Source organism: Tamandua tetradactyla, chromosome 19 (assembly GCF_023851605.1).
Source record: "Tamandua tetradactyla isolate mTamTet1 chromosome 19, mTamTet1.pri, whole genome shotgun sequence".
Classification (NCBI taxonomy): domain Eukaryota; kingdom Metazoa; phylum Chordata; class Mammalia; order Pilosa; family Myrmecophagidae; genus Tamandua; species Tamandua tetradactyla.
The window spans coordinates 25,351,577-25,363,963 of NC_135345.1; the positions used below are offsets into that span (position 1 = coordinate 25,351,577).

At 35.0% G+C, this 12,387-nt stretch overlaps 1 protein-coding gene across 7 annotated transcripts in view; it reads left to right on the top strand.

Annotated features, from left to right (window-relative positions):
• Nucleotides 1-11,526, top strand: part of PI4K2B (phosphatidylinositol 4-kinase type 2 beta) — a 38,110-nt gene extending 26,584 nt beyond the window's left edge. For 2 of the 7 annotated variants that reach the window (XM_077136527.1, XM_077136526.1), the window contains one exon: nucleotides 7,381-7,930. In XM_077136527.1, coding sequence (XP_076992642.1) covers nucleotides 7,381-7,554 — 174 coding nt within the window. In that variant the 3' untranslated portion in view covers nucleotides 7,555-7,930. The other 5 variants (XR_013165799.1, XR_013165800.1, XM_077136525.1 and 2 more) reach the window with 5 other exon arrangements.
• The last annotated feature ends 861 nt before the right edge of the window (nucleotides 11,527-12,387 follow it).

A 12,387-nucleotide genomic window follows, 5' to 3' on the forward strand; every position in this document is an offset into this window, starting at 1 on the left:
AAGTGATTAAAACCAGACTACAACCTCTCCTCTGTCTCCACAACACCCCCAGCCCAGAGAATCTGCTGAAGTTAAAGATACCGATCACCTTATGCTGGCGGTACCTGCAGGCAGCCAAGTGCCACACACTGATCAGGAAGGAAAAATAGAGAGCCCAGAGGCTTCATGGGAAAGCCTTTCAAACTGCTGGGTTTCACCCTCAGGGAAAACTGATGCAGGTGACTCCTTCCTCCTGACAGGAGGCCAGTTTGGTCTGGGAAAATCTGGCTGGAGTCTATAATACCTAAGTAAACCCTCCAAAGGGGGAAAAAAGGGCAAGAAACAAGAAAACAAGAACTGAAAAATTCTCCTCTGTTAACAAAACCTAAGTTAGAGGTCCAGAATAAGCTGAACTGAATGTCAAAGAAAAGAATGGAAAAATATGAGCAGGGACACAGGGAATTGAATAACAACATGAAACGCACAAATACACATGTTGTGTGTGTCCCAGAAGGAGAAGAGAAGGGAAAAGGAGGGAAACTAATGGAGGAAATTATCACTGAAAATTTCCCAACTCTTATGAAAGACTTGAAACTACAGATCCAAGAAGTGCAGCGTAATAGATCATAATAGATATACTCCAAGACACTAATCAGAATGTCAGATGTCAAAGAGAAGGAGAGACTCTTAAAAGCAGCAAGAGAAAAGCAATCCATCACATACAAGGGGAGCCCAATAAGACTATGTGTAGATTTCTCAGCAGAAACCATGGAGGCGAGAAGACAGTGGGATGATATATTTAAATTACTAAAAGAGAAAAACTGCCAACCAAGAATTCTATATCTAGCAAAATTGTCCTTCAAAAATGAGGGAGAAATTAAAACATTTTTAGACAAAAAAATCACTGAGAGAATTTGTGACCAAGAGACCAGCTCTGCAGGAAATACTTAAGGGAGCACTAGAGGCAGATAAAAAAAGACAGGAGAGAGAGGTGTGGAGAAGAGTGTAGAAATGAAGACTATGAGTAAAGGTAAAAAGAAGGAAAATTTGGTATGACATATAAAATCCAAAGGCAAAATGGTAAGAGAAAATACTTCCCGTACAGTAATAACATGAAATGTTAATGGATTAAACTCCCCAATCAAAAGACATAGACTGGCAGAATGGGTTAAAAAACAGGACTCATCTATATGCTGTCTACAGGAAATGCATCTTAGACACACCAATAAACATAGGTTGAAAGTGAAAGGTTGGGAAAAGATGTTTCATACAAATAACAATCGGAAAAGAACAGGAGTAGCTATACTAATATCCAACAAATTAGACTTTAAATGTAAAACAGTTACAAGAGACAAGGAAGAACACTATGTATTAATAAAAGGAACAATTCAACAAGAAGACAACAATCATAAGTATTTATGCACTGAGCCAGAATACTCCAAAATACATGAGGCAAACACTGAAAAGAGAAATACACACATCTCCCATAATAGTTGGAGACTTCAATTCCACTCTCTCATCAATGGACAGAACATCTAGACAGAGGATCAATAAAGAAACAGAATTTGAATAATACAATAAATGAGCTAGACTTAACAGATATCTAAAGAATATTACACCTCACAACAGCAGGATATACCTTTTTCTCTAGTGCTCATGGATCATTCGCAAGGATAGACCATATGCTGGGTCACAAAAAGATTGAAATCATACAAAACACTTTCTCAGATCATAAAGGAATGAAGTTGGAAATCACTAATAGGCCAAATGCCAGAAAAGTAACAAATATATGGTGGCTCAACAACACACTTTTAAACAACCAGTGGGTCAAGGAAGAAATTACAAGAGAAATCAGTAAATATCTCGAGGCAAATGAAAATGAAAATATGATATATCAAAATTTATGGGATGCAGCAAAGGCAGTGCTAAGAGAGGAATTTATTGCCTTTAATGCTTATGTCAAAAAAGAAGAAAGAGCAAAAATTGGGGAATAACTGTCCACTTGGAAAAACTAGAGAAAGAACATCAAATTAACCCCAATGCAAGCAAATGGAAAGAAATAATGAAGATTAGAGCAGAAATGAAATTGAGAACATGAAAACACTCAAGAAAATCAACAAAGCCAGAAGTTGCTTCTATGAGAAAATCAACAAGATTGATGGACCCTTAGTGAGGTTGACAAAAAGAAGAAGAGAGAGGATTCAAATAACTAAAATCAGAAATGGAAGAGAAGATATAACTACTGACCCCACGGAAATAAAGGAAGTAATGAGAGGATACTGTGAACAACTTTATGCTAATAAACACAACCATGTAGATGAAATGGACAACTTCCTAGAAAGGCATGAACAACCAACTTTGACTCGAAAAGAAATACACGACCTCAACAAACCAATCACAGGTAAAGAAATTGAATCAGTCATTAAAAATCTCCCCAAAAAGCAAAGTCCAGGACCAGATGCCTTCACATGAGAATTCTACGAAACATTCCAGAAAGAATTAGTACCAATCCTGCTCAAACCCTTCAAAAAAATTGAAGAGGAGGGAAAGCTACAGATGAAGCCAACATCACCCTCATACCAAAATCAAAGATATTACAAGAAAAGAAAACTACAGACCAATTGCTCCAGTGAATGTAGATGCAAAAATCCTCAACAAAATTCTTGCAAATCAAATCCAGCAGCATATTAAAAGAGTTATACATTATGACCAAGTAGGATTCATCCCAGGTATGCAAGGATGGTTCAATATAAGAAAATCAGTTAATGTAATATACCATATCAACGAATCAAAGCAGAAAAACCACATGATCATCTTGATTGATGCAGGAAAGGCATTTGACAAAATTCAACATCTTTTCCTGTTGAAAACACTTCAAAGGATAGCAATAGAAGGGAATTTCATCAACATGTTAAAGGGAATATATGGAAAAACCCATAGCTAACATCATCCTCAATGGGGAAAAACTGAAAACTTTACCCCTAAGATCAGGAAGAAGACAAGGATGTCCACTATCATCATTGTTATTCAACATTGGGTTGGAAGTTCTAGCCAGAGCAATTAGACAAGAAAAAGAAATATAAGGCATCAAAATTGGAAGAGAAGGAGTAAAATTCACTGTTTGCAGATGATATGATACTGTATGTTGAAAACCCCGAAAAATCCACAATTAAACTGCTAGAGCTAATAAATGAGTACAGCACAGTGGCACATTACAAGATCAACACTCAAAAATCTATAATGTTTCTATATACCAGTAATGAACAATCTGAGGGGGAAATCATGAAAAAAAAATTCCATTTACAATTGCAACTGAAAGAATGAAATATTTAGGAATAAATTTAACTAAAGAGACAAAGACCTATACAGAGAAAACTATAAGAAATTGTTAAAAGAAATCACAGAAGACCTAAATAAATCAAAGGGCATACAGTGTTCATGGATTGGAAGACTGAATATAGTTAAGATGTCAGTTCTACCTAAATTGATTTACAGATTCAATGCAATACCAATTAAAATCCCAAAAACTTATTTTTCAGAAATAGAAAAACCAATAACCAAATTTTTCTGGAAGGACAGGGTGCCCTGAATAGCTAAAAGTATCCTGAGAAAGAAAAATGAAGTCGGAGGTCTCATACTACTTGACTTTAAGGCATATTGTGAAACTGCAGTGAATCAAAACGGCATGGTACTAGCATAAAGATAGATATACTGACTAATGGAATCAAATAGAGTGTTCAGATGTAGACCTTCTCATCTATGGGCAATTGATCTTTGATAAGGCACTCAAGCCAACTCACCTGGGACAGAATGGTCTTTTCAGTAAATGGCACCTAGAGAACTGGATGTCCACATGCAAAAGAATGAAGAGGATCCATATCTCACACCCTATACAAAAATTAACTCAAAATAGATCAAAGACCTAAACATTAGATCTAAGACCTTAAAAGTTTTAGAAGAAAATGTAAGGAAATATCTTATAAATCTTATAATAGGAGGTGGTTTCCTAGATCTTACACCCAAAGCATGAGCATTGAATAAATAAGTAAATAAATGGAAACACCTCAAAATTAAACACTTTTGTGCATCAGAGAACTTCATCAAGAAAGTAAAAAGACAGCCTACACAATGGGAAACAATATTTGGAAACTACGTATCAGATAAAGGTCTAGTATCCAGAATATATAAAGAGATTGTTCAACTCAAGAACAAAAAGACAGACAACCCGATTACAAAATGGACAAAAGACTTGAACAGACACTTCTCAGAAGAGTAAATACAGATGGCTAAAAGGCACATGAATAGATGCTTAACTTCTGTGGTTATTAGGGAAATGCATATTAAAACCACAATGAAATATCATCTCACACCCACTAGAATGCCATTATCAATAAAACAGAAAACAACAAGTGCTGGAGAGGATGTGGAGAAAGAGGCACACTTATCCACTGTTGGTGGGAATGTCAAATGGTACAACTGCTGGGGAAGGCAGTTTGGCAGTTCCTCAGGAAGCTAAGTTTAGACTTGCCGTGTGACCCAGCAACACCATTGCTAGGTATCTACTCAGAGGACATGAGGGCAAAGACACAAACGGACATTTGCACACCAATGTTTATAGCAGCATTATTTACAGTTGTCAAGAGATGGAAACAGCTCAAATGTCCATCAACAGACAAGTGACTAAACAAACTGTGGTATATACATACGATGGAATATTATGCAACTATAAGACAGAATAAAGTTATAAAATATGTGACAACATGAATGGACCTTGAGGACATTAGGCTGAGTGCGATTAGCCAGAAACAAAAAGGACAAATACTGTATGGTCTCCCTGATATGGACTAACGTTAATGAGTGAACTTGGATAATTTCAGTTAAGAACAGTGGTCATCTGGAGATAGAGATAGGGTAGATACTGGGTAATTGGAACTGAAGGAATACGTGCAACGGGACTGATTGTAAAAGTTCAGAAATGAATAGCATAATACTACCTAACTGTAATACAGTAGTGTTAGAACACTGAATGAAGCTGAATGTGAGAATGATAGCGAGAGGAGGCCTGGGAGCACAAATGAAATCAGAAGGAAAGATAAACAGTAACGACTGAGATGTTATAATCTAGGAACGCCTAGAATGTATAATGATAGTGACTAAATGTACAAATTTAAAAATGTTTTGCATGAACAACAAAAAAGGAATGTCAATAATGCAGGGTGTTGAAAATAGATGGTAATATTTTAAAACTTTAACTTAAATGTGAGACTAAAGCAAAAAATGTTTATTTGGTACAAAATTTGTATTTTGCCTAGTGCATTTCCTAATATAACTTATGTGGACAGCTTAATTGAACACCATAAATACATAGAACCTTGAGTAGGGCATGAGATTTTGTAGGTTTGTCCAGAGTGATACCTTGATAAATTCCAGAAGGATTTGAACAGTGAATAAAAACATATTTGCAAAGTCTCCTTGGGGGGATGGTGAGAAAGGGGGAAAATTCAGTTTCCTCAAGTGGAGAATTCTTGATATTCTCACAAGCAATGGGGACAACCAAAGCAATAGGCTGAGCCCCCAATCTTGGGGTTAGTTCATATGAAACTTAACCCCACAAAAGATAGGCTATGTCTACTTAAAATGAGGTCTAAGAGTCAGTCCCAAGAGAACCTTTTTTCATTGCTCAGATGTGGCCTCTCTCTCAGCCAACACAACAAGCAAACTCACTGCCCTCCCCTTCTCTACGTTGAACATGACTCCCAGGGCTGTGGACCTTCCTGGCAACATGGAACAGAAATCCTAGAATGAGCTGGGACTCGGCACCAAGGGATTGAGATTACCTTCTCAACTGAGAGGGGGAAGAGAGAAATGAGACAAAATAAAGTGTCAGTGGCTGAGAGATTCCAAACAGAGTTGAGAGGTTATCCTGGAGGTTATTCTTACGCATTAAGTAGATACCACCTTTTTAGTTAACTCGTAACAGAGATCCTGGAGGGAACTGCCTGAAAATGTAGAGCTGCGTTCCAGTAGCCATGTTTCTTGAAGATTATTGTATAATGATGTAGCTTTCGCAGTGTGACTGTGTGATTGTGGAAAAAAAATAAAAGTAAAAAATAAATAAAACTTTGTTTAAAATGGCCTCCCACCCTGCCACATTCTCTAGCCAATTCACTGTACTTCATGTGTTCCTATGGTTCTTTCACCTTTTAATATATATAGTAAAATTTATTTATGTTTGATTCCTTCCCTGCTAAAATATAAGTTCTGCATAGGCAGGGATTTTTCTTTTTCTGGTATTAAAATTGTGATATATTTTAAGTGTTTACAATTAAAATGATAAATTGAACATCAGTTTATCTTGTTATTGTATATCCATAATTGTTTCACCTCATTGGAGATTAAATTAAGAATTCACATTTGAGGCCTCAGTGAACAGTATTCCACTCCAAATGCCTTCCTATGATGGGGCCTGCTGACTATTAAACCTGTAGCCAACCACTTCCCTAGTAGGAAAATAGGATGCCACTGTCCCACAGTCCATCTCCATTTCAAACAATATAGCCCAAAAGATAAGGCCCATGCTGTCTTTAGAGCTGCTTTCTTTCACTATACCCTGGAAGGCTGTGTTCCCAGCAGGCTCTCAATAGAACATGTTGAATGAATGAATTGAATGCTTTTTAAACATTAGCAGGAGCTTTCTCACTTTCTTTCTCTCTGATAATGGCCTACGATAACTTCCCCTTAATATGCATCTTATTTGCCTATAAAATTCCAGCCAAGCACCACGTTTTCTGTGAAGAGTCTCTACGAATTACTGTACACAATTTGCTGTCCTCCTGTGCTTATAGTCCAAACCATTTACAATAGCTTGACAACCCATATCCCCAAACCTCACTCCTACCCTGCTGGAAGAATCTAGCTCTGTGCAGTTAGGAACCGTATCTTATTCTTCTTTGTACCCCACATGGAGTTGTTCTAGGCAGGGATTTTATTTGCTAATTTACTGTTGTGTCCCCCGCACCTACAACAGAGCCTAGCATATAGTAAGCATGGAATAAATTTATTTATTGAATGAATGAATAAGGCAAACTTTTTTAAACAATAATTTTTTTAAAGTCTAACAAATGGAATATGTAGAACCATTTACTTTATTCAGTTACCGAATCCATTGTTCCTGGTCATAAATGCATTCAGATTATTTTAAAATTACCAATTGTCAAAGTTGTTTAATTTTGTGCATTCATGTGTGTATGTAAACCTGCCTACATAGAACTTTATTTATTACAGTTACTTATCATCACTATCTCTGTCCTGCATAAAAATTAATAGTTGTTGTAAAAATTGTGGTTCAGAAATTTTTTTATCTTTTTTTGAGTTAGTGAAAAATCTTTCTTTTCTCCACAGATCTTAAATCTTACTCAGGCATTGAGAGATGGGAAGAGTCCTGTTCAGCTAGTACAAATGCCTTGTGTGATTGTGGAACGCAGTCAAGGTGGAAGTCAGGGTCGGATTGTCCACCTAAGCAATTCATTTACCCAGACTGTCCATTGCAGGAAGCCATTTTTTACCTCCTGGTAGCAGATGCAAGAGTAAGACAAGGAAACTGTTATTGATCGGTTGACATTATTGTGTTAAACATTGCAGTAATGTAAATCTGTTGTAGAGAACCATTTGCCAGAACCTCAAATAATTTTAAGTCTTAAAAAGTTATATTTTGAATCTTATCAAAAGTTTACAGTTTTTTGTCCAATATTAAATTCCTATTTCAGGGAAGAAGTGATATATCTCCTATATTGTATTTTTGTAGAAAATTTGTATTTTATGTTGTTGATGTTAGTTTAAAAAGGTCATTTCATTGTTAATACATGTTGGAATGACTGTAATTACTTTAGAATTCCAAGTAGAAAAATAAGATATTTGTTGACTTTGAATACAATAATTTTTTATATATTTTTTAAAGATTGAATGTTCATGTAAAGTCTTCTTACATTATAAAGGCCTTTGAGGGTGCCTAAGTCTGAAACTGATCTTCTGAACTTTAATAGACTAGTTACTGGAAAAACAGGTAAGAATAAAGCAATGTTGCCTTAATATAAAAAGCTGCTATTTCAGAACTTGAATAAGTGCCCTAAAAGGGTCATTTATTAGGGACCAGGAAATTATATTTTGGTTAAGTCACATGAGGCCATTTTCTTTTTTGTACTTTAGAATATTTCTGGTGAATTATTTTGTTTTACTTGGAAAAATATCAAAAAACACTTTTCTCCCTTTTTTTTCTAAAAGAAACACTCATTTGGGAGTTAATGGTAATATATAAAATTAGGATATTACGGTATTTGGAATTCCAAAATAGTCAACATTAAAAATGCACTTTTGTTTCTTACATTGGATCAAGTACTTGATCAATTAGGACTTCAGTGTACTAATTTTGATCAGTTTAGTACTTCAGTTAGTATACTGGATTGAAAAATAAACCATACCCAAAGTGTATATTGGATTACGAGTTGGCATCCTAGTAATTAATAGTAATACTATAGGGTACTTGAAATTAGTCAGCTTTGGACTGTCAGTCCTAATTAAAAGGAAGCACGACAGATAACCTTAAAATCATTTATATTTGATTTTGAAACTTATTTTTGTACTTTGTTTTGAATATGAGTATGCGTGACATCCTGAGAATTTGTAGCACTTTTAACTCACTAAATAATTTCAATATACTAAATAATTTAAATTGAAATGAGCCCAGTTACAAAGATGTGATCTAGACAAGAGGAAGCTTTGTTCTCTTCTGGCTCAGAACAAATAAAATCACCACCAGACTAAATTAGACTATTCTTTGGTCTTTTTGTTTTTAAAGCTTACTGTCTTGCAAATTTTTCTTAAATACTGTGTAAAGATTGTTTTCTGAAGGTTAAATTAGGATGGAAGACATATCTACAGCTCTCTGTCCCTTCATATCTTTCTCTTGGTCTTAATGGATATAATGAATAAATGAGAATACTGCTGCCCTAATGGAAGTTATTTGGAAACCTGTGTTCTCCTACCTCCTTCTAAGCCACATTATCTTAATTTCAAGATACTGGAATATTGACTGGAAATTCAAAACTCAAACTGCTATTTTTAGATAAACACTAATAATTAAAATATGCCTGAAAGAAAAGAAGTTAGTTACAATGATGTAGTTACTGCTTTCGTTAAACGCTTTTTTTCAGTACTTTAAGAGTTGCTATATTATATTAATTTTTTTTAAATATATTAAATTTTATAGTGGAAAACTTAGTAAATTGATACTATTTTATGTCCTAAATATTTTTAAATGGCCTGACCATGCCAGAAAAGTAAAGTTCAGATATTAAAGATATGGTTACAATTCAGAGTTTATTGATTGTATTTTGTAAACTTTCACAAACTTAATCTTTGCTTAAACATTATGTTTAATTTTTTATTAGTATATTTATAACATCAAACATGATAGACTGCAGGTAATAAAATCATTGTCTAAAGGCTCGATTTCTCCTAAAGTGTGTATATTGAATATTTAAAATATGAACACATTTACATCTATAAATGATATCAAACCACCATATTCTTCATATTTTAGTGGTATAGTTTAATCCTTTATCATTCCAAAGGACATATTTAACTGGAACCATTATAATTGGAGGTTTTTTAATATTTTTTAATTATATTCCTTATCCCTCCCTCTTCACCAATTTATTAGCAATTACAGACTGAAGAGACATAGTTTGCAAATTTGAAAATAATTTTATTTATAATAAAAAAATTTTTACAGTACTATTTATTGGAATTAAAACCTTATTTTTAAAAACATGACATGTTATTTGATTGGATTATATCTTAGATCCTTTTACAGGTATATGAAGAGACAGGCAGTGTCTTATATTTTTATAATAATCTGCCTTCTTTCACAGAGTTGACTTGGCAAAGATTCCAGGTGCTGCTCATCTGTGTTACCCAGCCTTTCTTGCGGTTAGTTTCAAGCCATGTGATTGAGTTCTGGATAATGAGATATGGCGACAAGTTAATTAAATATGTGACTTTCAGGCCTGGCAATAAAACTCATGTCATGAGTGACCACTCTCTTGCCTTCCCACTTGGCTATACACAAAGACTTTGCATAATAGAAGCAGCTAGGGCAAATGAGCCACTGTTTGGAGAAAAGCTATAGGAGAACCTCCTGACTGCACTGGGCCATGACATGAACAAGAAATAAAAGTTTGTACTTCCCCCCAAGCCCCTGTAGAGCAACTACGAGAAAATACAGTGACTAGCTTCACTAAAAGCAGGTCATAAAGTATCCCTATCCCAGAATAGGAGCAGTTTGGGCTAAGCCATCAACAGCAGCAAGAGTCACATGGGAACAGCAGCTTTGGAGGAACAAGCAGAGGAAAGTTAAGGGGGATGTCTGATAATTGTAAGAGCCAAAAAATTTGGGATTGGCCAATATGTACGTGGCCTCAAAAGGAGGCATCTTCAATCTTGGTGTGAGTTTGAACTAGTGGATTTATAAACGACAATCAAAATTCAGATAGGCCTGCCCAGCATCCAACTGGCAGCTAGTAAAAGGGCCCTGCAGATAAGTACAAGGCCTTCAAAATAGCCAGTGAGAGGAAGTAGGCCTGCACTGAGAAGAACTTCTGGAAATCAAACACACATTGATAAGAGAAGGACTGCTGGTAAAGGAGAGAATGTTCAGATACTGGTAGTAGAGGGACCAAATGAGGCAGAATTCAGAAAGTACTGAAGAGGAAGCTACACTGAAAACCTTTTTATCTTAAGACTTTATAGTAACTGCAGATCAGAGCCTACAATCACAAATCTAGAAAACTAGATTATAGGAGGAAAATATAGGAAAACCTGTCTCACTTAAACATGATTAAATTTTATAATATGTTCTAAGAAAACAGAGTATAACAATCTGCCTAATATACTCATAGAAGATGAAGATATACCAGAAACATCCAAAAAGCAGAGGGAAACAGTAACTAATATTTTAAAACATGCTGCAGGAATTTAAGCAGCATGAAAGTAAGAACAATGTAAATCAAAATTGGAAAAACTCATAAATAGGAAGAGCAAGCAATAGGAAATAAAATAAGAGCTGAGAATTCAGTGAAAATATTACTGTTAAAAACATGCATCAGAAATAAAGTAGAAAGAACCTAAGAGTAAATAGACACATAGCTGTACAGCAAGCATCATACTTAGTGTTGAAAAGTTGAAAGCTGTTTGAATTAGTTTTCTATTGCTGCTGTGATATTACCCTAATCTGAGTGTCTTAAGACAATATAAATTTGTCATCTTAACAGTTCTGTAGTTCAGAAATCCAAAATGGTCCTCGCTAGGTCAACATCAGCTTGTCGGCAGGGCTGTGTTCCTCTCTGGAGGCTCTAGGGAAGTCCTTTTCTTTGCCCTTTCAAGCTTCTAGTGGACTCCCCCATTCCTTGGTTTATGCCCCCATCCCTCCATCTTCAAGTACAGCAATATTGGATTGAGTCCATTTCGCATCTGTGTCCCTCATCACTTTTAATGATCCTTCTGATTATTTTTTATTATATATTAAATATTAATAATCTCCCTATTTTCAGATCTCTGCACCTTAATCCCCTTTTGCCATGTAACATATTCACAAATTCTGGGAATTAGGATGTGGCTATCTTTGGGGCCATTATTCTTTCCATGATGTTTTGCCTCTGAGATCAGAAACATGACAAAGATGCTCTCACTGTTTTTATTCAGTGTTGTTATAGAGAACTTAATCTGTGCAATAAGGCAAGAAGAGAAATAAAAGGTATAAGGATAGGAAAGGAAAAGATAAAATTGCTATTATTTACAGATGACATAATAATATATGTAGAGAATTTCAAAGGATCTATAAACTATTAGGATTAGTAAGTGAATTTTACAAGGTTTATATACCAGCAACATTAGTTAGAAAAAAAACTTTTTAAGATGCCGCTTACAGTAGCAACAAAAAAAAAATCACAAATTTTTAGGAATAAGTCTAACCAAAGATATGGAACACCTCTACACAAAATTATAAAACTATTGAGAAAAAAAATCAATAAATGGACAGCAATGCCATGCTCATGTATTGAAAATATTAAGATGTCAATTCTCCCAAATTTATCTGTAGATTCAACATAATCCTAATCAAAATCCCATCACAGTTTTTTGTAGAAATTGTCCAGCTGGTTTTAAAATGTATGTGGAAATGTTTTGGCTTAAACAACTTTGACAGAAAGGACACAGTTGGAGTACTTACACTACCTGATTTCAAGACTTATTATAAAGCTGTGGTAATGGAGACAGTGTGTTAATGGTGTGAAGATGGACATATAGATCAATGGAACAGAAGTGAACCAGAAATAAACCCTACATATATGGTAC